At 46.9% G+C, this 27,547-nt stretch overlaps 1 protein-coding gene across 1 annotated transcript in view; it reads left to right on the top strand.

The window, feature by feature from the left end:
* The window catches only part of Ptprn2 (protein tyrosine phosphatase receptor type N2), a 761,869-nt gene that overhangs the window by 706,287 nt on the left and 28,035 nt on the right, over positions 1-27,547 (top strand). The window contains 3 exon segments of the mRNA XM_038337154.2: positions 8,363-8,436; positions 14,456-14,533; positions 26,563-26,567. Coding sequence (XP_038193082.1) covers positions 8,363-8,436; positions 14,456-14,533; positions 26,563-26,567 — 157 coding nt within the window.

Raw genomic sequence — 27,547 nt, 5'->3', positions numbered from 1 at the left:
TAGAGGTTGATTAAAGGTGTGTGCCACCACTGCCTGACCTCTATGGCTAACTAGTGGTTAGCTCCATACTCTGACAAGCTTTATTTGTTAGATCACAAACAAAATATCACCACATCTGATTGTGTTTGAATTTGAAGTCTGCCCCTCAGGACATGTCCTCCCTAAGGACCTGGCACAGGCCAGCGGTTGGCAGCACTGGGGCTCTGTGGGGGAGGATCAGGGCCCTTGGGCCTCTGTGACAGACTCAGCCCTGTCTGCCCACACTAGAATAAGGCAAAGAAGAAAATGCTGCCAGGCGTGCCTGGAACATGATTGGTGTCACTGCCTGGTGCCAACCAATGGGACTCTGCTACCCAGCTCTGAGCTCTCAGCTCTGGTGTGCAAGCATGCATTGCTAGGAGGTCAGGTTTCTGCAGCTGCAGGACCCCCAGCCATGAGTGTTTCTGTAAGAGACTGGCCTTTCTACTCCCCAGTCTCCCGAGACCCTCTTCTGATTTCTCTCCTCTCTCCCAAGCACTGCTCTCCAGCTATGGCTTGACGCCCTCTTTTCCAGACTCTGGGGAACCCTGGAACCCCTCCTCTTCTATCCTGCTTTCTCACTCTACTCTTAACAGAGTTGGCCCTGCCAGAGTCAAAGGGTGCTGAGGACATTTCTCCCATGTTGCTCTGTTTATGAAAATACATACTAATAGCCCACCATGGGAGGGTGAGTGACAGGAGGTGGATCCTGTTTCCCAACCTTCTGGACTCCTGGTGGGGTGCGTTTTGGTGTCTAGGAACAAAACAGAACCATCTGTCGCTCTGAATGTGTTTTTGTCACCTGAATGTGACACTCTTGGGTCTCCTCCTTTTACCTTCATTCAAGCCTTCCAGCTCCCCATGGGCTGCAACCTTCTGCTCCACACATTTACCTAGGCCTTCCTGTCATTCTTCTTGGAAGCTCCTACACTTACCCTGTGTTCCCATGGTTTTGCAAGACTCTTACCACTCTTCCTGAAAAGAACCATACTCATGCTTTCTACCCACTGTCCCTTTGTTGGTGTGGTTCTATCAAAACCCTGCCCAGGTATCCCAGCATTGGGCCAGTGAGGTGGCAAGAGGAATAGGAGGATCACAAGCAGGAATGCCAGGGCAGCAGGGTTCTCACAGCCCGGACTCTCCAGCACCATCAAATTCTCAGGGAAGTCACTCTTCCCTGATAAGGCTCCTGGCTAGCATGTGACTATGTCTAGTTATATTCTCTTGAAACTTTAAAGAACTTCGTAGGCTTTTGCCAGTTTTGTGCATGGTTACAAAGAATTATACAATAGTTTGTTAGTCTACTTTTTAAATCAGCAGTAGAAATATAATGCTATTTTGGCATGCTATTTAAAATAAATAGAAAGAAAATTTGTCTCTGAATTATGATGAGAGAGAAACATGGTGATTCTGAAGCCATAAGCAAGAATACTTACTTCTTGGAACAAATCAAAGAGAATAAATAGCAGGAGACCCAGGTGTATGACAAGCTCTGGAGCAGAGTGGCCTCCTGTCTCATCCTGGGGTATTGTTGAGAACCAGCCCCTGCTGTTATAGGGGTTGAATGGATGTGATGTGTGTTTCCTTAAGGGTGCTCTCTCCTCAGCCCTGGCCTTTGGCAGGTGCCTGCCCCTCAGACCTAGCTCTCCTACACAGAGAGTGCACATCTACATTAGTGTGGGACCCATATGGCCATGCTGGCTCACTTCCAGGTCGCCTTTGAATCTGGGTGCTTTCCCTAAAGATGGTTGTTAGCCGCAGGATGCCAGCCCTGTCCAGCCATCCATGGTTAGTGGGTTATAGTAGCAAACAGTACTGGGCCTTCTCTCTACTAGAGGGAACCTCAGGAAACCTCGGAGATTCTGCCCCTACCTGGCTTACCGTACCACAGCCTCTCTTGAACTTAACTGCTTATTCTTTTACATTTCTCACATCTTCAAATCACTGGTGAAAGGAGAGTCAACTGACAAATAATGCTTGCCTCCCTTCCTCTGTGCAGGCTGGGATCCATGCGGCGTCCTCTGGGAGAAGTCTAGTTGTAGAGCCTGTGCCTGCAGTCTAGCAATGTGAAACACGGCCGGACCCTGCCGGCTCTAGCTTGAGCTTGTCTAAATATGTACAGTGCACAGCCAAAGCTGGCCAGGCATCCCCTTTGTCCTTCTGTGACAACGCGTGTCTCAGTATGTCCCCATTGCGAGTGGAAGAACCTGAGCTAAAATAGCTGTCTAACCTGCTGAAAGCTGTAAGCCAGCCTCACCCTCAGATAGTTGGCGCAGAACTGGCCCATCATGACCTGCATGCCATGATGCTTGACATGGTGCCCCCAAACTTCCCAATACCACTTTAAAGCCCCTTGTTAAAATCTCTCGGCAGTTACCCACAAACTAACTGGCTCTAGGCTCCAGCACTCCCACTCAGCATAGCTGTGTAGTTCCCTGGAAACTTTATTCCGGGCCAAATGATGAGTCTATTTCAGGCATAATAATGTCAAAATCCATTAGCCACATCTAAAAATAAGGATTTCTTATCTAGAGCTGCGACCCTGCTGCTGCATCACTAAGCAGTGATTGTCTCATCGCTGTCATCCAGCCTTGTTGGCTCACTCGGGCTCTGTGACAGCTGGCGAGTGACTTCCATGGCAGCAGCTTTTTGCCTCCAAGAACTGGGGCCCAGACATCCCCAATAGAAGGTTAGCAGGACAAGTTCCTGCTGAGAACACTCCTTGGCTCATAGTGTCCAAGTCTGCAGTCCCCACCATTAAAGGACACTGTCACCTGGAACAAGGCCCGACTCTTGACCCTGGTGTGACTATCCTGTCAGCTGTGCTCTCTGACCCCTGGTGTGACTATCCTGTCAGGTGTGCTCTCTGACCCCTGGTGTGACTATCCTGTCAGGTGTGCTCTCTGACCCCTGGTGTGAATATCCTGTCAGCTGTGCTCTCTGACCCCTGGTGTGACTATCCTGTCAGGTGTGGTCTCTGACCACTGGTGTGAATATCCTGTCAGGCGTGCTCTCTGATTCTGAAAGGCAGGTATTTAGAATTCACTGTGTGAAGTTCGAGAACATGGCTCCATGCTCTAGGGTCCTTGATATCCCCGTCATGTGCATTGGCCATTTGTCTCACTCTGTCTTGACCAGAACACCATCATGGCTCGTAGTTTAAATTTGGAGCAGCCCTACTTTTCTTCCCTGCATGCCCCCAGTAAAGCAATCCTCCCACTCGACACCCTCCCTTGGCAGGTAGTCACTACCTGAGTACTGTTCAAGCTCACAGACACTCGCCTGACTCTTGCCAGGGCACCCCAGCCTGAGGGATGTGTCTGGGCCAGCACACCTCCACAGAGCTACAGGGATCAGCATGTCCCACAGCCTCCATGCCTGGAGCCTCCCATCCTCAGACGCACTTCCTCCTCACCTTCCTATCTCCATCCCTGTCTGCTCATAGTTTTACATGGTCAACAGAGTGAGGCTTCCAAAGATTGGCTAATGGTAGCCTGTCATCAGGAACCAGGCTAACCCTATTCGGAGTTCCAATCAAGACCACACATGCATCTGAGTACCCATGACACCCATAGACAGCAGAAATCTCAGGCCAGAGAGTTGAAGACCAGATATCTAAATGTCTGCTGGTTACTCCTTGTCATCTAGCTCGGGATAGGGGTGGGGTCAAGAGAGCAGCGTTCCACCCAAGAGTTGGTGTCCTAGGTCTTCGTGAGACAAAAGCAAGTGGGCTAAAATGAGAGGACTCATACCAGCTTGAGTCAGAGAAGCCACTATGCTGCCTGTGACCCAGTGTTGGGCAGACAAGGAAGCCAGATGTGGGAGGTGAAGCAGTCAGCTGCACCCAGCTTACAAGTCTCAAGAGAGTTGTTTTAACTTCCTGATCTCCCCAGCCCCTGCAAATGTTAGTCTTAATTATCAGCTTGGCTACATTTGGAATCACTATGGAGACACATGTCCGGGTATGTTTGGGAGTATTTTAGAAAGCCTTAACCTGGCCTGGAGAAATGGTTCAGTGGTTAAGAGCACTTGTAGTGGACCCAGGTTCAGGTCCCAGCTTTCAGGTGGTGGCTGACAGGCACCCAGATCTCCAGTTCCAGATGATCGCATGCACTTTCAGGTGGTGGCTGACAGGCATCCAGATCTCCAGTTCCAGATGATCGCATGCACTTTCAGGTGGTGGCTGACAGGCACCCAGATCTCCAGTTCCAGGTGATCGCATGCACTTTCAGGTGGTGGCTGACAGGCATCCAGATCTCCAGTTCCAGATGATCGCATGCACTTTCAGGTGGTGGCTGACAGGCATCCAGATCTCCAGGAAACCACAGTCTCACAGAGAAGCTCTGTCTCGAAAACCAAATAAATAAATAAATAATGTGGAAATTAAGAATATTTCTGAATCAAGTAATAATGCATGACAGATACTGGCTAAGTAAGAAGAGGAAGGTATGTGGTGGGTTTGATTAATAATATCCTTTGTATATGTTTCTGTCCCTCCCAGATAATGAAATTGTTTGAAAGAAAATCGTTTGAAAGAAAATAGCTCCAATTAATACCAGATGCAGAAAGTGAGATGTTCTTGACTTCTGAGTTCTCGGACTATTTTGTAAAACATACCCATTTATTAACTGAAATGGCTCAAGGATGCCGTTAGATCTTGGCCTGTGTGTTGTCCTTGGGACAGGAAGGAGTGTCTTCCATAAGCTAGAGATCGTAGTGGGCTAGCTGCCTGTGCATAGCCATCCATCTTCCCTGGAACTTGCTCTTGGTCTCACATGTATAGACTGATCTCATAGGCCCATCTACCCCCATTAACATCCTGAAGGACAGGCAGGCACGCGAAACCTTGCAGTTTAGGAAGCCTGTCTTTAACACTTGTAATACTGTATTATGCGGTATTTTATTGGCTTCCATAGCATTTGCTTTAAAACTATGAACAGGGAAAGGAAACCACAAATGGCATTGGAGATTTGCTACTGACTTTTCATTGTGCATGCCCCTGCTGTCCATGGTGCACTAGCCCTTCTGGGGTGTCCTCTTGGGTTCCCAGATACATGGCCCAAAGTGGACCAATGTTAAAAATAAAAGTTCAACAGCAAAATGCTGCAACATACAAAAGCAAACATACTGTCTGAGGGCAGGAAGGCCTCTCCTTGTCTTGAAGCTCTTGCAGAGATTACCGGAGGATGACTGTGCAGCCTGCCTGTGCTCAGCACAGAGACCCACAGCAGTGCCGTGGAGCCATCCCTGCTGTCCAGTGGCAGGCAGCAGCCGCCGTGACAGGTCCTTTTCATATTCAGACTGGACCCAATATTTTCTCCCCGAGCCTCCGGATGTTGGGGACATTTTTATGAAAGTTCAGCCACCTGCTAAACCCAGGCACACAGCTACCCCATCTGGGCCACAGTGGCCCTTTAAGAAATCATAGTCACTCTCAGACCTCCCTAGCATTATTCACACATCCCTTACTGAGCAGGCAACACTGGAGCCAGGAAACCACAAGCTGTGGTCTCTTTTCCTCATTCTCTCCCACACCAGCCAAAGCTGTTTATAAATGTTTCTCAGAAGAGGCACCCAGCTGGAGATGGCGTGTTGAGAACATCTAGAGCAAGTCAGATTTCCAGGTGCCTCTCTGGAGTACTCTGGAAGCAGCTAGTAACGTGGCTCTACAGAGTCAGTTTAACTGGCTGCCAATGCCAACTTGAAGGCCTCTCTTTTTTATAGTATGTGTGAAAATATAGAATACTGGAGAAATTAATAATATTCCTTAGCTGGGCAGTGGTGGTGCATGCCTTTATTCCAGTACTCAGGAGGCAGAGGCAGATGGATCTCTGAGTTCCAGGCCAGTCTAGTCTACAAAGCAAGTTCCAGGACAGCCAGGACTCTTGAACAACAACAAAAAACCCTATCTCAAAAAAATTATGCAGGAAGGAACCATCAAGTCCATGAGAGTTTTTTTAATCACCCATATCTCTGCTCAAAACTGCAGAGACGTCTTAACATCTACTGTCTTAAATGCTTTCAAGATGCTTCTGCAACCCTCAACAGGCACATAGATGGATAGATGGGTGTTCATACTGTAAGATGTGTGAGCCTTCATCCTGTCTCTGCTGGAAACACTCCCAGCACATTCTGACAGACTGTTGACCTCGAGCCCCTGCTGCCAAGAGCCCCAGAAGACCACGCTTCCCAAGTTCAATCTGTCATAAGTCTCTAACTTCCCCAACTCTAGAACAGGGTGGTGGTTGTTTTGAATTACATGCATGCACGTGTGTCTGTGTGTGAGTATGTGTGCAGATTTCCTCAGAGGTCAGAAGAGAGCTGGTGATGATTCCCAGGAGCCAGAGTTGTAGGCCATTGTGGCCCACCGATGCGGATGCTAGGAACCCAACTGAGGTCGCCTGGAAAAGCAGTAAATACGATTAAACTACTGAGCCGTCTCTCCAGCCCCTGCCATTGTGTTGTTATTGTAATAATTGTATTTAATTATGGCTGTGGTATATGTAGCTCAATTCATAGGACAGTTGCCTAGCATGTATGAAGTCATTGGTTCGATCCTCAGCCCTACATAAATCTAGTGTGATGGTGAGTGCCTACAGTCCAAGCACTGGAGATGTGGAAGCAGGGGGATTATATATTCAAGGTTGATGACTACATAGTGAATTAGAGGGTAGTATGTGCTATAGGAGATCCTGTCAAAGAAGGAAAATGAAACCCGGAGAGTGAGTCCTGTGGGTAAGGGTGTTACCGCTCTCCCAGAGGACCCAGGTTTAGTTTTCAGCACCCACTTTGCCAATTCACAGCCACCTCTAAGTCCAGCTTCAGGGGAACTGAATACCTCTGTACTCACATATGCACATACCCACAGATAAACCCACATAGTTAAAAATAAAAATATTAAATTAAAGGCAAAAAGATGGCTCAGTAGATAAAATGCTTGCCATGCAAACTCAGAACATGAGTTTAGTTCCCAGAACCTACCCACATTAAAGAGAGAAGGAAAGAATCAACTCTACAAAGTTGTCCTCTGACCCACATCCCACCACACACACACATGCGCGCGCGCGCGCACACACACACACACACACACACACATACACATACACACTGACACACATTTTTCTTTAAATTTAAGTAAAATCTTCAAGAGAAATGAAAGAACTAGGCATGGCTGTGCATACCTTACCATTACCAGCATTTGGGAGGCAGAGGCAGGTGGATATCTATGAGTTTGAGGCCAGCCTGGTCTACAGAGTGAGTTGCAGGACAGTTGAAGCTACATAATGAGGCCTTGTCTCAAAATGAAGTTACAGAAACAGAAGTTGGGGGGGGGTCCTCAAGGCTTTACTGATACAGCAGGGCAACTCTGGTACCTAAGAACTACCTTCTACAGGAAATGGCCTATCTGGGGAAGGCTCTACCTTCTACAGGAAGTGGCCCTATCTAAGGAAGGCCAAGGGCTTCCTACACAGATTGCTCTGTCTCCCCAGAATAAGAGACACGGTGTTGTGTGCTCCCCAAAGAAACATCTCTGGTGGGGGGGGCAATGATCAAAAGTGGTGGTAGCATTTGAAGGAGGAAAGGAGCATTGACAGAATCTGGTATCTTCTGCCCTGCTGTCTTCATGTCTGCCCCAGTATCACACAGACCCTGTTCTTTCCACGTAGGCCACACTTTGGAAACTGCTGGAGAGATGGCACAGAGGGTCACAGCAGGCAGGGGGTGGCCTGTTCCCTAGCTAAGATGTGGCCTCACTGATCTCACTGGGGGTGGTTTCCACTGTAGTCCCTGTCTTCCCTTCGAGGGCGTGCTCTTTCTTTAACAGTGGACATGTTTCTCCTTGTACCCTTTCCATCTGCATTTTCTTCGGCTCTTGCTTTCCCTTTGAAACTAAATTTTAGCAATTGGAAGGTTTTAATGATTTATAAACAAACATTTTGAATGGTGGCCTTCCTGTTAATATTCATGTTTATGTTTATTTACTGTATATTGGTAGAGTTATCTGTCACTGCAAGGCCAGTGCTCAGTTAATGCTGAACAGAAGATAAACTTGGCATTTGAGCTCTACACCGGAAGACTGTCAAGGTGTCTGGTTTCTGCTAAGCATGAGGCCCTTGGTACCTTTCCCTACATACCCTGTACACAACCCTTATACCAAAGATTCAAATATGGAGCATGGAACGGAAAGGCCCACACTGCAAGGCATGCACCAGAAAGGCTAGAAGGGAGCCTTGGAGCACATGGAGCCCATACAGGCACCCCAAGCCCACCCAAGCAGTGGTTAGCTCTGCTAGAGTCAGAGGTCTACACAGAAATTTAACCTTCTGTTCTTGCTTGCTTGCAGATGACCACTCCAGGATCCTGCTGAAGTCACAGAACAGCCATAGCAATTCAGACTACATCAATGCCAGCCCCATCGTAAGTCCATGGTCACAGCGGAGGGGGAACACAGGGCTGTTCCTCGGCATTCTTGCGATGTCACACTTCCTCAGTGGCACAACTTTAGGCATGGGATGGATGCCCTTGTTTCCAGCCTCAGAAGAGGTGACTGGAAAGAGAAAAGTTGGAGCCATCTAAGGGCTGGCAAAGAAGAGGGGGAATCTGGTGTGGAGGAAGGGAACTGGAAAGCTGGGTGTCAGAAGAGGCTGTACTGGCTTCCCACTGTGGAGCTGGGTTGTTGTGATTGGAAGCGAAGAAGCTGAGCAGAATCACAAACCATGTGCAGAGGCATCCTGATCAAAGCAGTGGGTCCTGGGACAGATGTAACATTCATCACACTGGAAGTTTCCCTTAGCTGGACTCGGGGAAATATCAGGAACCTCGCTTCAGTTCCGAAGTTCGCATTCACCAAACAGGGCCTGCAGCGTTTTCTGATGAGGTCCCCACAACACCATAGACTAAAAGTGCGCAGGTCATTTCCAGGTTACAAACCTGGATCATCATGCCTTCGGCTCTTTCCACTCCTCTATGAGAACATGTCCAGCAGTTGCGGGAAAGGGACAGACTCTTATGAGACGTTACCATCCCCACTGAGTGACACTGCTGTTAAGACTCCAGCATATGCAGCTGATCCCTCTTCCTGACACCTCCCACATCCCGCACAGTGAGTGTGGGCCTGTGGAGACATGAACCGAATGAAGAATTGGTGCTTTGTCTAAACTACCAGGACCCAGACCATTGCATGTGCACCCGTACACATATAGACTACATACATGTGCACCCGTACACATACAGACTTACATACATGTGCATCCGTACACATACAGACTTACATACATGTGCATCCGTACACATACAGACTTACATACATGTGCATCGCTAGGAACTGGCTGCTTTACCTCAGCAAGTGTGGACTTTGAAGCTTGGGCTCGTATGTCTCAGTAGCTCTCATTTATAGTTGCTCATGCAGTCTTTCGGTGTAGGACTAATTCAAGCTCCGGCTGCAGCCTCGCTGGCTGACTCACGTCTGAGCATGTGCCCAGGCTCAGACTCCACATGACAGAAGACTGACAGGTGACAGCCACTCAACGCCAGCTGAAGCAGTTTCCTTCTTGCCCTGATCCCTCCTTCCTGAAAAGAACTGGATGAAAAAGCCAGAACGGAAGTAGCAGTCATTTCCAAGCCTGAACGTCAAGGGCACATGCCACGCAGCTAGGGTTCAGGCTGAAGCCTTGCCTTGGTGTGAGTTGGTATGGGTCATAGTGACACCATCCACAGACCAAGAGTCCGATGAGCTCGTGTTTAGAGTGACTTCCCAGTCCTTGCTGTCCATGGCTTCAGGTCAGAAGGGTCAGCTGAAAAGGCAATATTCTGGTAACTTTCATTTTCTCTTCACTTCATATTATAATTCTTTTTTCCCCCTTCTAAATATGGATTGTAAGAATAAGCCAGAAGAAACTCATTGTGCCGTCTCTCTGAGATAACTGGAGGAAGCCTGATAACGACCTTTGTAGCGGCCTCTGAATGAGTAGCTAGCATACAGTTACAACCCAGACAGCCCTGGCCATGCCATATAAAATGATGATAATTACATCTGTGCCTAGTTCTCATTACATTTCAGGAAAGTCACCCCGTAGTAAATAAAAAGCAGTCTTTGCTTTTAAACAGGGGTCATGAGAGTAAACGGGGATTCTGCCATCCCACGTACTGCTTGTGAGAGAGAAAAACCATCACCTACTCTAATCACTGGGCTTAGCTACTCTGGAGGCCTCGAGACTAAGTAAGGCCACCCACTCGGTCGTGGTTCAAATAAGCACTCAATGTGCGACCTGGAAGCAGCCTGAGACTCCTAACACCACCCAGAAGCAAGCTCAGTCATACGTCCTAGTCAATGATGGGAGGAACATGAATGTTTTAGTCTGAATGCATTTAACTAATTTAAGTCAGGACAGGGAGGATCCTAAGAAAAGGATGGCAGATGTCCTCAGAAACTGGCCAAGTGTGGGGGACAAATCGTGGGCTCTCAGAAAATATTCGGGCAAACATCTGCGCCTGTGAGTTTGGTATACGTAAGTGTGAAATCTCAGAGTATGAAAGGGCTCTAAGCAGTGTCTCTTGGTTCCAAAGCCCAAATACCCAGGACCTCCCCATATGAAGACTTTTCATCAGGACCAGAGTATAGTCCTGTTTGCTTTTAAGAAAACATGCTGGCCATGTATGTTGGCACAGGCCTTTAATCCCAGCACTTGAGAGGCAGAGGCAGGCAGATCACTGAGTTTGAGGCTTTCCTGGTCTTCACAGAGAGTTCCAAGACAGCCAGCATATTGAAAAACCAAAAAGAAGAAAAAAAGTATTCTGGTGAACCTGTCAGGGATGTAGGGGACATGGGGGCACCAGGGTAAATACACCCACTGTGAATGACTCCAACACCCAGGACCCTGTGCCTCTTCCTAAGCTGGCCATTTGGAGCTGCAGTCTGGGGAGGACAGGACCAGTCTGGAGTAGACACTTCCTCAGGAGTGCCTGAAGTGGCGATGAGCTCCCTCCTCCCTCCTCCCTCCTCCCTCCTCCCTTCTCCCTCCTCCCTCCTCCTTCCTCCAAAGTTCTTCAGGGCTTCTGATTTGGAACACTGGATGCTCTGTTTTTAAAGTCAGCTTTCTTTGGAAAATTGCTAAGGGCTTTAGAGTAAAGGAGCCAGTAACTCTCACATTTAGCAGTTCCCATTCATATTTAACAGAAAGACACTGGCTTGTTCTTCAAGTTATGCATTTAGAAATACATGGACTTTCACCCCATGTTGTGATAACACCCTGAAAATCAGTGCAGCAAGGGCTAGGCTCAACACCAGTGAATGGATTCCCTTTTTATTGTGCCATTCAAGTAGAACTCTTGGACTCGGGACACTTGGGTGCTAGAGCCTTCTGACTTGGTCTCCTTGAAGTAGTTGAGTTGGATTAGCTGTTATACTCATCTCTCTGAACAGGTTGGGTCACCGAGGGAGCCCCCATTAGGGAGGCGGGGTTGATGAGGCCACTGCCCTGCCAGTTTCTTGTCTTGCCACTGGAATCTAAACAATGTGCTCCCAAGAGTGCAATGGAGGCTCCACAAAGCAAGTGTAGGCATATCCCCACAGAGGCCACTCTTTAGAGCACGGCTTCCATCTCGATGCTTCGCCAGAGTTTACTGATGTACTTGGAATACCTGCTAGGGCTTGAGAAGTGGACTCATGCCCGTGGAGTTCCAGTGGACAACATGTACCTGTAAGTCACAGTGCCAGGTACACCCACACTCCACTCTGGTACATAGCAGGACTGAGCCCTAGAGCCCCAGAGACTGTGTACCTGGCTGCTTATGCCAACACATCACTGTTCAGATTGGGGCTATAAGGAGAAGTGGAAAGCAATGTGGAGGAAAGAGGTAAACACTAGCCTTGAGGGGTAGAGGATTCTTGAGTGGATGCTATGGTAGCTGCCCACCAGACAGGCCTGTTGTCAGAAAAGTCTCATTCATAGAAACTCATCAGCCTCCCCCAAGCAGAGTTAGCCTGCCTTGAAGACTCAGATGTGAGTCTTCTGTCTGTCTAGCTAAATATTTGCCTCACTTCTATTCTGACTGAACCAAACCAGGGCCTGCTTCCTGCTGCCCCACACTGGTGGGTGCCAAGTGCTCTGTACAGTCACCTGATGGAGGACAGTTATCTGTCTATGTTACTTTCATTAGCCGCTCCATTCTACAGTCACCTCCTGAAAAGGTGGCATGGTCTGCACATCCCCTCTGTGCCCTGTGTCTGCCACTGCTTACCACCTCTTCTCCTGGGCACTTCCCGTACTGCCTTTGGCTTCCTTTACTTCTGTCTGCTGTCTGAACAAGGCTGATGGGCTTAGAGAATTTTTCTTTAATGACAGTTCAGACCTATCACAAAAGTGAATGTGTTTGTCCTCCCAAAACACTGCCCGTATTTTTCCTTTTAATCTCATATTTCTCATTCTGAAAACAGTTTAATTGGTAGTTTGAACATGTCACAATTTTAAAATGTGCTATAGTCTATGTTGTTTTGGGCAAAAGAAATCACATCTGAGAAGGGAGTGGGGCGCCCCTTCCTCTGTCTGGCTGTTTGCAGGAGAGACAGGGTCTCTGTAAATAGCTGTCACCCTCAGCAAATGCATATTTTGAAAAATCAAAACTCCTCATTTTTGCTAAGCATTTTTCTGCTGAAACATCTTAATTGGGGCTTTCAGTGAGAGAAACATAATTTTACCTGTATTGTGTATGCTGTGAATCTCAAAACGAGGTCCAGTTTTAATTATGAATCATGAAATTAGATGCAGAGAAAGCTTTTCCGCTGCCCCATGCAGCCAGCATCGCATGGCTGTTCTGTTGGAATTACTTGCACCAGCTGCTTTGTGCTCCTGCCCTCCTTTATGGCTCACATAATTACAAGGTGCGTCCAGCACCTTTCTGTGCTGACAGCCATCATCCCTGCGAGTGCTTGCAAGCTGTGCTTGGGCTCACGGGTCTCGAGACACTTCCCTGAGCCTCCACACTGAGCATATGGTTAAAACTTGTTACCTTTATTGCTGTGCTGAGAAATGAATTGTCAACAGTTATTTTTAAATGCAGCCCCCTTGTGTGTGTGTGTGTGTGTGTGTGTGCACACGCGCACGCACATACACACATGCTGTTATTCGAATTCAGGGCTTTCTACATTCTAGGCAAGTGCTCTACCACTCAGCCACAGCCTCACACCACATTCTACATCTTTAATCAAACACAAAAGTCCAAATGCTGGATGCCAGCTTTAAACTTGCCAAGGACAGGGTGGGTCTTACTGTAGCTCTCTTGACCAGATTCTACCCCTATACAATGTCCGAGTCTCCTCCCCCAGGGCTGGTCTCTGGGGTCCCTATCAAAGGGGCAGAACTGCTCTGTAACTTGGGGAGAGTGATGCCTGGGGTCCCTGTTATTTGCAGAGTGGCCAATGACTACCCTGCAGGAAGCTCGTGAATCTGGCTTTCTTTCCTTTGCACTCACAATGTTTGCTCTTGTGTTCATTTTCTTTTTTCCCTACATCATCAGTCTTCAAGTTAAGCACTGTGATTAAGGTCTGTTGTCTGGCCGTCCACTATGGGTGCGAGCGAGGCACGTGCCGACAAACCAACTAGCTTCAATCGCATTCTTTGTTCTCAGTCTCTCAGTCAGGGAAGAGATGAGACAGAAATGAGCTTCTACAAGGCTGACCCATGTCTGTGAAATGCCTGTGAATGCACATACGGTTATACACACAGAGGTGCTGGCACAAATACAGACGTGAAAACATACACACATACAGATGCATAAACATACATACAGACACACAGACTTACACACACACAAAGATACATATACAGACAGACACATTAGACACAGACATTTATATACATACAACCATGACATTCACACACACAATGGACACACAGACATATGAAAGACACAGATGCACTGAAACAGGCCAGTGATCCCCAGGCAGATGGCTAGCTGCATGTGCCCCTCCCAAGATGGACAAAACACTAGACATGAATGAGCTCCTCCCCAGGCATCTCTTCATGTGTATGCTCTTACAAGACTCACAGACTTGTCCACTGCATGTGGCCATGGCCCATTGCTCTGGCCTACCCACTCCCTACTAAACCCCAGTTCTGGCAGGCTTCCATATATCCTGGAGTGGGTGGAAGTTGTCCCCCGACCCCAAGCTGAGTCTCAGTGTGTGCTGAACAGCATCGCCCATTCAACCAAGTGCTGGCTTTGTTTTGCTGGACTCTTCTCTGCAAAATGGTAGCCAGACTGGAGGACTCGATCAATTGGACGTCCCTGGCTTTTGTACGTTTATTTTAATTGAGGGCTATCGAGCTTGCCGTGCAGACCTTGTCTATGAACAGCCCTGGGTGGAAGCTGCGCTGCCCTGTCACGATGTCTTTCTGCTGTGTGACTGATCCTTATCCCCACTCTCTTGTTCCTGCAGATGGACCACGACCCACGAAACCCTGCGTACATTGCCACCCAGGGCCCACTTCCTGCCACTGTGGCTGACTTCTGGCAGGTGAATCTTTTTCACTAATTTTCTTTTCTAAAGGTAAAATTTTAATGAGTTGTCCTTAACACATTTGGATTCAGCGACACCAATTCAACCCTGTTTATAGTGCTTTTCAGATATTACAGAAGCTGTATGAGTCCTTTATTTCCTCATCTGAGATGTTTGATGTTTTAAAGATTATTATTCCTTAGCCACATTATAATTTAGCTATATAAAAGATGAAGAAGTGAAATTAATACATATCTATAGTATATTGCCTTCAAATGTGCCTTTTATCTATTGTTTTATTTTTATGAAGGTAAAAAATGTGTTCAAAATATAGTTTACTTCTTTGAGGATTTTTAATTTTATTTTAAAGGCCGTCCTGGTCTCTCCACCCAGCACAATCCTGCATTGCCCAGAACAAGGCTGAGACTTGGGAAGTAGTTCTAAGATGCACAGATGAGGGCAGAGTTAGGTGGGTCCCATTCTGTAGGCTGCTGTTTTGTCCTATTGGCCATGTCCTTTGCTTTACAGAAGCTTTTCAGTTTCAGGAGGTCCCATTTATTAATTGTTTCTCTCAGTGTCTGTGCAGCTGGGGTTATATTTAGGAAGTGGTCTTCTGTGCCAATGCGTTCAAGTGTACTTCCCACTTTCTTTTCTATAAAGTTCACTGTGGCTGGCTTTATGTTGAGGTCTTTGATCCATTTGGACTTGGATTTTGTGCATGGTGATAGATACAGGTCTATTTTCATTCTTTTACATGTTGTTATTGAGTTATGCCAGCATCATTTATTAAATATGCTTTTTTTATTTGATATTTTTGGCTTCTTTGTCAAAAATTAGGTGTTCAAAGGTGTGTGGATTAATATCCGGGTCCTCGATTCAGTTCCATTGGTCCTCCTGTCTGTTCTTATGCCAATGCCAGGCTGTTTTCAGTACTATAGCTCTGTAGTAGAGTTTGAAGTCAGGGATTGTGAAGCCTCCAGAAGTTCTTTTATTGTGCAGGATTGTTTTGGCTATCCTGGGTTTTTTGCTTTCCCATTTGAAGTTGAGTGCCATTCTTTCGAGGTCTGTGAAGAATTTTGCTGGAATTTTGATGGGCGTTGCATTGAATCTGTAGATTGCTTTTGGTAAGATTGCCATTTTTACTATGTTATTTCTACCTACCCAAGAGCATGGGAGATCTTTCCATTTTCTAGTGTCTTCTTCAGTTTCTTTCTTCAAAGATCTAAAGTTCTTGTCATACAAGTCTTCCACTTGTTGAGTGAGGTAACACCGACACAGAAAGACAATTATCACATGTACTCACTCATAGGTGGTTTTTAGACATAAAGCAAAGAAAACCAGCCCACAAATCACAATCCCAGAGAACTTAGACCACAATGAGGACCCTAAGAGAGACATACATAGATCTAGTAATATACATGGGAAGTAGAAAAAGACAAGAGCTCCTGAGGAAATTGGGAGCATGGGGACCTTGGGGGAGAACTGAAGAGGAGGGAAGAGGCAGAGAGGGTAGCAGAGAAAAACATAGAGCTCAATAAAAATCAATTTTTTAAAAAAGAATTAGGTGGGTCAACAGAGTGCCCCGCCCAAATAGGACTAGGTTTGGGGGGCATGGTGGGTCACAGATTGTGGTTGGGGTGTGTATTGGCGGATCACCCATTGGTATATAGGGCTAGGCTCCCTCAGCAGCAAGCTGTACCCTCAGGCCATGTGTCAGCTGACAGGGATCCTGCAACATAGGCAGGAGAAAGCAGCACTGCTGGGCGCAATGCAGGAGACCCAGAAGGCTGCTGCCCAATGCTGGGTAAGCAAGGGAGCTGCAACAGTGTGCTAACCCAAGGCCAAATCCTCTGGGTCCCTTTTACAGTTTATTAATTCCCAAAAGACAGACTAATTAGCCAAAGGTCAGTAAATCACCTGGCATTCTCAACTTTTGCTGTCCCCTTTCCCAACACCATGTAAAGAAGAAATGCAAAAGAAGAGGTCAGGGTCCCTGCACCTGCCCAGGAGCCTGTTTCCACACACACACTGAACCTCAGATTGTATTACCTGTTTTGTGGGTGCAAGACTCGCCAGCCAGGAGGGGTAAGGCTGAGCATGCTACATGTCTATGTGACTGCCTGCTCCCTCTACCTGCCTTCCTCACGCCATCGGAACTGGACTGCTGCGCCTCCCTGTGGATGCTCTTAAGTATGACACAGTTGAGCAGATCATGGTCCCTCAACTCAGAGAATACTCAGATCCCCTCCATGTTAAGTGCACAAGAGTTGTCCAGCCAAAAGAAAATCGTCCATTCACAAGGAACTTGGGCGTGTCATCTTGGGAAGGCTTTTCATGTGGAAGCCACACTTAAAGTCTTCTTGAATTAACTCGTCCATCTAACTGCGCAACTGTGCAGAGCTACACCCAGGAAGAAAGACAGAGAACATTCTGAATTGGATGGCAGGACAAAAAAAAAATGCCCAGAGGATCCTAACCCTACTGGGTTCTCACCCAAGTAAATGTGTGGATGGCATCTGGCTCCTCCGCCTTTGCTAGTACTTGTGCTTCAGCCACCAAGAAGTACAAGTGTTTTCTGCATGAGAGGGGCCTCTCACCAACACAGCCACAACCCTCGGAGGGCTCGGTACAGCAGCAGCTGCTCACACCCACTTCCCTCTCACCGGAAAGTGCAGTTTTCCATGTCTGTCTGTGAAACCAGGCAGTGCATCGCTTAGCCAAGTTCATGGCTAGTAAGTAGGAGGGTGTAACTTGTCTCCTGTGTATTGCTGACATTTGTAATTGCTAGAGATGGTTAGCTTCACCACTATGTACTGTCCCCAGGACATTTTAAAGAAATTGGGATTATCAAGGAAAAATTTTAAGTGAGATGAAGTGCAGGGTCACTTGAGAAATGCTTCGGTCAGAGTTTAGCGTATAGTTTAGGGCACCTTTCCTGTGGTAACAGCTACCGCAATCAGAAGTGGTTCTGCACCTCAGGATGTCTCTACACTCGAGCTTGCAGAAGCTAGGGAGGGTTATACAGCAAAACAAACAAACACACGAAGAATCTTTCCACACCCCCTCCACCAGGTTGCCTGATTCTCAACATGGCTACTTCAGGGCTACAGCCAGGATTATAGCTAGGAGATTCTCATGCCTGCTTGGTAAGCAGACAGATTATCACATGTACCCATTTCAAGGATACCATTTTAGAAGATTATAGCTAGGATCTAGGAGCAGCCATAAAGAAGGGACACTAGCTTGCTGGCACCTGAAGGTCCAACTGCTGGTCCTCCATGCTGTATGTCTGAGGTGCCCACATCTACCCAGCACGGCTCATCCTCAGTGAGTCCCAGATGAGAGCTCATAAAAGTACAAAAGGACGGGTACCTTTGCTGCTGGCCAAGCAGCATGCACAGAGGAAGCCTGCCTTCTAAAACTTCTCGCAGGACAGGAAACCTCCACAGAAATGGGAATGCATTTTTTAGGGATAAAACTCCGTGTGAAGCACAGGCTGTGAACATCAGACTGCAGGTTGAAGGTGGCATCTGTCCTCTTCTGCTCTGTTGCAAGTATAGCCTTCAACAGGAACAAGTGTTTGACCAAAGAACTAGAGACATTGTTACAGACTATTAAGAAATAAAGGTTGTCTTCAAGAAAGTCTGGCTCTAGGGAGGTACTGACCCAAGCACCTCGAAAGCATGATTCAAAGGCTAACCTTGTTAGGCATGAATAAGCTTCCATGTCAAAGGCCGGGGTGAAGTAGTCTCATGGTAAATAACCAAGGAAGGAGCAATGGCTGCAATCCTTTCCTCCAGCTGCTGTAACTACACACAGTGAGCCAGTGTCAAAGACAACAGGATTCACTGTCAGCCCAGATTAGTCCCATGGACTAGATGTTTGTGGCGGTAGTGAGGGTGACTCTGCATGGACCTCTCCACCGAATGCAGCATCTGCCTCCAGCTCAATCACGTCATGGTCTTCCCCACCCCTGTTCACATTCCTCTCCTGATCCAAACTCCAGGCAATGGCGTCAGTCCATCCTAACCACTGTGACTTCATCTTACCTTGAACTCCTCATCCCCCTGCCTCCACCTCCCAAACGCTAGAATTACAGGCGTCTGTCACCATAGCTGGCACAGATACTGTTTCCAGGGAGTGCCACATTGGCAGGTTCTGGCTGAACACAAGGGCATCATCGACCCTCTGAGACTTTCTGAACAGCACTGGCTCCAACCTCACAGACGCACACTCTTGCCTACTTCTGTGCCCATGCTCTGCACACACTTGTTAAACTATTGCTGTTTGGGGAAATGATGGAAAGATTAAAGTCTGTATGTCTGTGAGACAGGCAGAAATCTTTTCAAATATTTTCATTCCACAGCTAATCAGGTCTGTAACTGAAAACCCACAGCAGAGAGGGTGAGCTGCTGCCTGAGAGCTGAGAAGTCCCATGTTAACCCTTTCCCACAAGCTTCCTTGACAGGAGACAAAGTAAGCGTTTAGCAATGGATTTTTCTCAAAGAGTAAATCACATTTGAGATGAAAATGACTTTAGACTTGTAATGACAGACCTCTGTAGTATCAGTGCTTAGGAAGCTGGGGCAGGAGAGTGACAATCATGGCCAGCCTGGGCTATATATTACATGTATATATTTGGTTTGCCAAGACAGGGTTTCTTTGTATAACCTTGACTGCCCTGGAACTCACTTCATAGACCAGGCTAGCCTCAGACTCTCAGAGATCCACCTGACTCTGCCTCCTGAGTGCTGGGACTAAAGGTGTTCACTGCCATTGTCCAGCAAGAAAAATAAAAATATTTTAAAGGAAAAAAATCCAGCCTGTGAAGTAGGACCGTTTTGTCATGAGCAGGGAAAAATCAGGCATTATTTTTTCCTCGCCTCCATGTTGCTCATGCCATGTCTGGAATCCCATGTCTACTTCTGGGACTGTGGTTCAGAGAGCTGACAAATAAAACTAGAACATTCCAGGGATTTCCTAGGAGCAGGCAGGGTGGCCTCGAGCTCTAAAGCCACAGAAGGAGAGGGATCCTCGGGAGCCAGTGCCACATGTGGACCCTATTCGCTGTCACACCATTGCTACTGACACCTGTCAAGCTAACCCTGGAGGACTGGGGCAGGTGGCCGGCTGGCCTGTCTGTAATGTGGGACACTGTTCCTCCATTGGAAGGGCTGTTTACACACCAGTGGGTCTTTAAAGCAGGGGTGTTCATCTGGACTTCTGAGGTTGTGCTGTTTTATGGAGGCCTTCTGAAATAATTGCTAGGGTAGCATAATTCCTCACATCCCTGTCTGTAATGCTCACAGGTCCGTGCCAGAGAGCTCTTTGAAGAGGGCAAATGCCTGAAAAAGAGGATCTGTGTGCTGGGTCATACAGGTCCCAGGATCTTTCTCTAGAAAAGTCACTTCAGTGTTCAGGGTGCCTTCTGCTTACCCACTGGGCCATGTGGAGTAGAAGGCAGGCTCCCATTTAAAGGAGGACAGAGACAGAGGAAGTAAGGTAACATCCGATACAATCTGTCAGGTGCAAGACCCTGGACAGGCATCTGGTGTCTAACTATCCTATGGAGATGTAGCGTAATCCTCAGGAAACATTACCTGGGACACCAAGAGTGGTCATAGTCATTGTTAGGAAGCAGAAACGTAGGTGCCACATGCACACAGAGAGAAGGATCAGCGTTTAATGGGGACAGTGCTTCAGCTTGGGAAGATGGGAATGTTATGGAGACGGGTGGTAGGTATGGCTGCCTGGCAGCATGAACGTGTGTCCTGCCTCTGAGCTGAGTACTGGGCAACAGCAAATTGTACATTATGTATATCTTACTATAGTTTGAAATGTGGACCATATTTCATGGGTCTGATTCTATCGAGAAGAGAAGCAGAGGCTTTGCAGCCTTGCAGGACCTTCCAGGGTCACAATCTGGCTAGGACAGAGCGCATTCTAAATCCAGATCCAGGTGACCCCCAGGTGTGTTTTTATCATGTTTCTTGTGAGCACAGAGGCCCCAGAGGTAGGACAGGTTTCTTGGTGAACACATCTCCAAGGAGAGAAGGGAAACACAGAGATCCTGCTGTGCTGACGTCCAGCATCCAAGAGGCAAGCGTTTAAGAAACAGTGATTAGTCCCTTGGCAAAGGCATGGGGAGGTGCATTCTTCATGTGTTTACGAAGAGTTGAAGGGTGTAGAATGTGGGTCTCCACAAACACAGGGAAATCCTCTCAGACAGGGGGTCCCCATACCTGCTGCATGCCCACAAAGGTACAGGACAATATAAAAGGATGGAGATACCCATACAATGTTCCCTGGAGAATGAGGAAAGGCTGTAGATGATGAGGCAAGGACCATCCATGCAAGCATCCAGCAAGTTCTCTTTACTGACCACTGGCTTTTGGTGCACCTTGCCATTGTCCTCCTGTGCCTACCCTGAGCGCCTATTTCTGAAGGCTACAGGTTTATCATATAAACCTAATGCTACAGTTATAATATAAACTTAAGCGAAAAACCATGGGGCATGAAAAGAGGTTTACGGGGGTCCTCCCAAATGTTCAGGGTATCATCAGGGTGAACTGGAAACCTGGGATTGCAGTGGTATGGCAGAATGCTAATCACCATATGTGTAAGATGCCCACAGCCCTGACTGGTGTTTGTTGCCTGGCCATCAGCTGCAACACCACTTCCCAATATGCCAGGCTTCTCCATCCAGGCTACTCACTGTCCCCAATGCCACCAGGAGTCAAACCTTTAGTCTTCCAGGCACAATCCCAGCAAACCTCAGTGATTGTCCCTTGCCAACTAATTAAAAATATTTCAGTCTCTAGGTGTTAAGGCTGATGGTCTCTCAGCAGCTGACTGCCATCCAGACTGATCCCAGTGGAACCCATGACAGTCCCAGGTGCTTAAGCTTTGTCCTTAGCCAGCATTAGTCTTGAGCTAAGCTTTGGGTCCACGTCCATGGCGTGATTCCAGGAAGGCTCATGTTCCCAGGGCCTTTTAGCTCTAGGCAATCATGGCAAAGCAGTCATGGTTACCCATCCCTGTGTTCTTGGTTTTGGTGATGAGAGGGACCCTCTGATTCCGCTGGCTTGGTATTGAGCCTGGGGGAGGTGAGCACAGGAACTAACAGGGCAGTTTAGTGGGAAAACGTATCTTTCCAGGACATTGAATTTCAAGTGTTTCATCTCCTGGATTTTGGATGCACATATCCACAACCTTTTAAAAGTGAAAAAAGCAACAACAATAAAAGCTCTTTACAGACTTCCTAATCTAAATCTGGGCTTCATATGGACATGTTCGTGGTCATGGTAGGTGGCCATTACAGTAAGAAATGATACATCCATTCCCTGTGCCATGCAAACATTTAATTTAGGCTTGGAAAAATAGATACAGTTACTGAGTTTGTTTTTTAAAGTATATTAATGGATCACAGCTTGTCTTCTTTTCTTCTGATGTGAGATATATATATATATCTCTCATATATATATATATATATATATATATATATATATATATATTCCCTGGCAAGATCAATTTAAGGGAGAAAAAACTTATTTGGCTAGTCCACCACAGCAGGAAGGCACAGTGAGGGACTTAAGAGAACTGGTCACATGACCTGCACAGTTGAGAGTGGGGGCAGTGGACAAACCACAGAGTGGTACCTCCCACCTGCAGTGTGGGTCTTCTCACCTCAAGTAACTCAAGTAAGAAAATTCTTCACAGATATGCTCACAGGCCAACGTGATCTCTGCTTGAGAGCCTTCCCATTCCTGGCTGATCTTACAGAGTGTCAAGGAGATGATCAAAATAACCGAAACACAGCTGGAAACGCCCTGGCTGGCTGTTGTGTGTACTGCCCGTTCCCATTGCATTCTCCTTTCTTCCTACCCCTCCTTTCTTCCCTCCTCTCCCCCTCCACTTCCTCCCTGTCCTTTTTCCCCCCCTATCCCTCCCTCCCTCCCTCCCTCCCTCTCCTTGAGTTTCACACCTGGATCAGGTGTACTTCATGTCAGGGCCTCACTTTAGAAAAAAGAGAGGGGAGGAAGATAAATGAGATGGTGGCACTATCAGAGGCCCTTCTCCCTGAGGAACTGGGCTGCAGGCTGAACACACAGGATTCCAAGTGGCTCCTGGAGACGCATCATGCATATGCCAAACAGCTGGCTACCGCTGCACCTAAAATGGTTGCACACATCTGAGTAGAAGGAACTTGAGTTTGTGGGAACTGCTCTTACAAGACCCTCCTCAATGATATGGTGGTCACCCCAGTCATGGAAAACCTGCTTGACAAACAAGCAGGCTGTCCTGCTGTCCAAGAAAACTCTTAGGTCATTCCCAGTAAAGGTGCAAGCTACTAGATTTTATGCTTTCTCTTTTCTCCTTAGACAAAACATTTCCAGGGAAAGCAAGACATGCTCCCCTTCGGGCAGCAGTCTGTACCCCTGTGTCTGGTGCTCATGGGGTCTGCTCACTAGCCACAGGGCAACCGCTTCTGTGTGCCGCTTTGAATCAATGTTTCTGCTATTCTCTAGTTAGGATTGCCTCCATGTATCAACTCTTAGTGGGTAGATACCGCCACTAATGTGTTTGTTGACTAAGATGTCAAAGGGATGGCAAGATGGCTCACTGGTGCCAAGCCTGACACCCTGAGTTCAATCAATCCCAGAGAACCATGTGGTGAAGAAGGTGAGAACTGACTTCCACAAGTTGTCCTCTGACATCCACACTATGTTCTGTGGCGTTTGTGCTTGCATTTACACACATGCACATGTGCGTGCGTGCACACACACACATACACATATCACATAAAAGTTAAGATGATATCAGAACAGGATATGGTGGTACAAACCTATAGTCCCAGCACCCAAGAGCCTGAGGCAGGGGGCTTATGACTTTTAAGGTCAGTCTGAGGCTGAGGAGAACACATTCACGGTATGAGGCCTCGTGGCATGATGCCACAGACAAGTTGTTTCCCTCTTTGATCTCCTTAGCCTCAGGAATCGTCACTGTTCTTGGGCTTCTGTAGTTGGCCCCTCATCATGCACTAAGCATATCCTTACTGGGCTCAGCCTGTGAGAAGTTATTCATGACAGACATGAGCTGTGTAGTCGTGATTGAGAGTGCTTCATTTTCTCTGAAGCAAAGCGTCTTCCCATACAAACAGCTTCTGTGTGCATGCAAATATGCCTATCTTAAAAAATCAAAAACCAGTTTTCTGTGCATCTATTCAAGCAGTCCCTGGGAGGACTCCCAAAGACCTTTGGTAGTGATGGCTTTAAATTATCTCTTTTACATAAACACACGGTTTCCTTTGAAAAAGAAACAGAGCATTTTACTGGAGGCAAATCTTGGCTGCTCAGTACTTGACTTTCAAAGATTTATTTGTTTTTATTTTCTATGCAACGAGTGTTTGCCTGCACATATATGTTTGCCACTATAGGCATGCCAAGTGGCCCTGCAGAGGTCAGCAGATCCCCTGAGACAGAGTTGCAGATGTTGTGTGGAGTGCTAGGGCATTGGAGTCTGAGTCCGTCTGCAATGTAGCAGGAAGTGCTCTTAAACCACGGAACCATTTCTTCACCCCCACAATGGTCCTTTTTTAGAAACTGAATTGTTTTAATTAAGCATTGACTGCACCTAAGGTTGGATTGGCAACCAGACCAGGATCTCCTCTTCTACGGAGATGGCGACCTAGAAAAGGGTACGACGATGGGTAGCTCCACGACAGAAGAAAGTGTCCATCACAAGCAATTCGGGTGAGGGAGTTAGTGTTTTCGCCCAGAGGATCAGGGATATGATGTCTGGACAAAGGCTGATTGTTCCTTTACTTGGATCTCATGGGCTTTGGTAGAAGTGGTTTCTTGCTTGTTTTGTTTTTGTTTCTTTAGTTTTAGGTATTTAAGACATACACACTGTTTTGCGTATGACTAGTAAGATGAGATGGATTAACACCTCCATCTATCCAGTTCTCATTTTGTGTCAGGAATGCCTTGGGACCCCTCTCATCAGGACCCAGAGCACAATACGGTATTATGGGCTTTCCGCACCCCATCTAAAGAACTTACTCCTTATAGCTGAAGTGACCTACATCTCTTCACATGAGTGCTCACACTGGACTCCGCAACAGTGATATTGATACGCTTGAGTTTGACCCTTGAGTATCACAAGTGAGTGGGGTTGTGGGAGCTTCTGCTTCTTCCCAGACCGTTTGCATTTAGCAGGTTGTCCTTCCCCATGCTGCCATGTTTTCAGGGCTGGGTAGTGTCCCATGGCGCTGTGTTACACATCTTATTAGCCACTTACTATGAGTGACTGCCATTCCATGTCTTGGCCATTGTGAACTGAACATAGATTTTTCCAACCTGCATGTCTCATCTTCCTTGGGATCTATTCCCAGAATCAGAAGGACTAAGTTATAGGGTATACCATTTTTATATTTGTGACCTACATGCCATGATTTTCATAATAGTTCTGCCACTTCATGCCTCATCCTCAACGCACACTGCTGTAAAGCCCCTCTTCTGTTTTTCATCAATGCTCACAGTCTCTCTTGTTAAATGATAGCCATCAAATGGAGTTAGGCAACATCTTGTAGTATGTGTGCCTGGATACATCTGTGTGTGTGTGTGTGTGTGTGTGTGTGTGTGTGTGTTTGTGTGTGTCTGTGTGTGTGTGCACAAACCTGTGTGTAGAGAAATGTATGTGCACATGCACACATAGCAACTTGAGGTCAACACCAAGAGCCCTCTTCTGTTTATTTATTCCCACCTTATGTTTTGAAACAGGGTCTTTCCTTGAATCTTGAAATCAGTTCAGGTAAGCTAGCTGGTCAATGAGTTTCAGGGATCCACCTGCTCCTGCCATGCACCACCATTCCCAGTAGGCCATTTACTGAACCATCTAACCAGCTCTCCTTGTGGTTTTGATACACATTGTCTGAACAATAGTGATGTTAAGCACATTTCCTTATCTGTTGACTGTTGCACATCTTCTTAGAGAAGGTGTCTATCTAGACCCTTTGCCCATTTTCAGTTGGGTTGATTTTCATTTGCTAGTTTAATATGTAATACTTTAAACTGACTTCAAGGAGATGCAGTATTTATTTCTATGTGCTTTAACTGACCAACTGAAATTCAAACAGGACTGACATTTTACAGCATTTGGAGACAGTTTTGACAATGGGGTGACAGTGTGTGACCTCCCCATGAGTGCACTCATTTGTTTGGACTCTTATGACAAAGTAGCATAGATTGGTTGGATTAAGATACCTAAAACATCCTCCCACAGTTCTAGAGACCAGAAGTTGGGTATCAACACATGGGGGCGGGGCTGTAATCTTTGAGGCTTGGGAGAGTCCCTCCAGGTAACTCCTGGCATCCTTTGACTTGCAGCTGTTTCTGTCCACCCCATTCATCTTCCTGTGGCCACCTGTTTCTGCCACTCCCTGCTGCTCCTTTTCTATAAGGGCGCTATCCTGGGAGATTAGGATGGGCTCTGCTCTGGCAGGGTTTCAGCAGGGATGATGGCTCCAAACTGGGTTTCAGACACAAGGGATCAGGACTTTAATGTGACTCTTGGGAAAGACACAGTTTGACCGACAAAGAAGAGCAATGGAATTTTAAGCCAAAATGGGATTTCATGTCAGTAAACTTATTCAGCTGACCTAAATAACAGCCAAAGAATGCATTTAATGTAGAAGAGAAAGTGGCCTAAATTACTGCCTTTGGCTCTTTCTATTTGTTTGTTGCTGAGCAACCATAAAGAGAATCCCCCTGCCAAGTACCTGGACTGAGTGTCATTGGGAGTTTCTGGCCCATGTCACCTCTGGATAGATAAGGATCATGGCCTCACAAAGAGTGGCATCAGTTTAATGGGTTTTACTCTTACCAAGTCCCATTGGATGACATTTGTCTGTGACATAGAAAGGAGTCATAAAGGAAGACTCCAGGTCCCTGATGCCCAGACATGTAGGACAATAGAGCTCAAATCATCCTATATCTTCAAGGCAGGTTACAAGGGAAGACACAGGCAATTGGGACAAGTGTCCAGAGATGGTGTACCTCAAACTCTTCTCTGGATCCTGACCACAGTCCACCATCTGAAGTGGATACCTGGGACCCAGTACCAAAGGTTCCCTTCTAACCCATCTGGGCAGATTTGCTTTGATCCACAGGTAGAGTTGATCACTCGCTGCCTGAGAATTGTGATACACTATGAGACAGCAAGCAGAGGGAGTCATTGGTGGGGTGCAGACACCTGACACCCCAAACACCACCCCTGTCTCTATAGGAAATTCTTCCTCCTTTGAGGTCTCCACCCAAATGCCTCACACATAACAGGCTCAATTGGTGTGTTAGACAGATAAGAAGAAGGCCGTAAATATTATATTCTATGTCACTCAAACAAAAATGCCAAAAACATGAGAAATTACATTACCTGCCAAGACGAAGAAATATGAAGAAATTAGAACTGTCTTGACTGAAATCTTAGAGCACTGCATATCTGCACCTAAAATCTGAATTAAAACCTTTTGTCATATTCTTGGGGTACAACTGGCAGACAGTGTTGATGAAGACCAAGGCTGCAGGCTGGCTGCGAGGGTCCCAGGTTCCCACCAGGGAAGGGACTCAAAGAAAGGTCGTCAGACCGAAAAGCGACTTGCGAAATCAGTGCCCAGTCAGGCTACAATCTATCTGGTTTAGAAAATTCCCTCTTTGCCTTTATACACACTGACCTAAAAAGAAATATTATCCCCCAAGGTGCCTTTGAGATTGTTTGTTTAAATTAAGTTTCATTTGGATTTAATCTTAACCAAATCTTCAGAGAGTCAGGCAGGCTCTCTGGAAGGAAGCGCTGCGTGTGTGAACCAATCAGGGTGCCCGGAGAACCTGGAGGACCCCTCTGCAAATGAAGGCCTTGGTAACGCTGCACACCAACAGTGCAGGCAGAGCGCTAGACGATGGTTTATGGTCTAGATCATTGTATTTTTATTACACTCATAAAATCTGTGTTTCTCCTCATTTTCGTAATGGCTTC

The sequence above is a fragment of the Arvicola amphibius genome, chromosome 7, assembly GCF_903992535.2.
Source record: "Arvicola amphibius chromosome 7, mArvAmp1.2, whole genome shotgun sequence".
Classification (NCBI taxonomy): Eukaryota; Metazoa; Chordata; class Mammalia; order Rodentia; family Cricetidae; genus Arvicola; species Arvicola amphibius.
The sequence above is the reverse complement of the archived record's forward strand: the minus strand, read 5'-3'. Positions and strand labels throughout refer to the sequence as shown.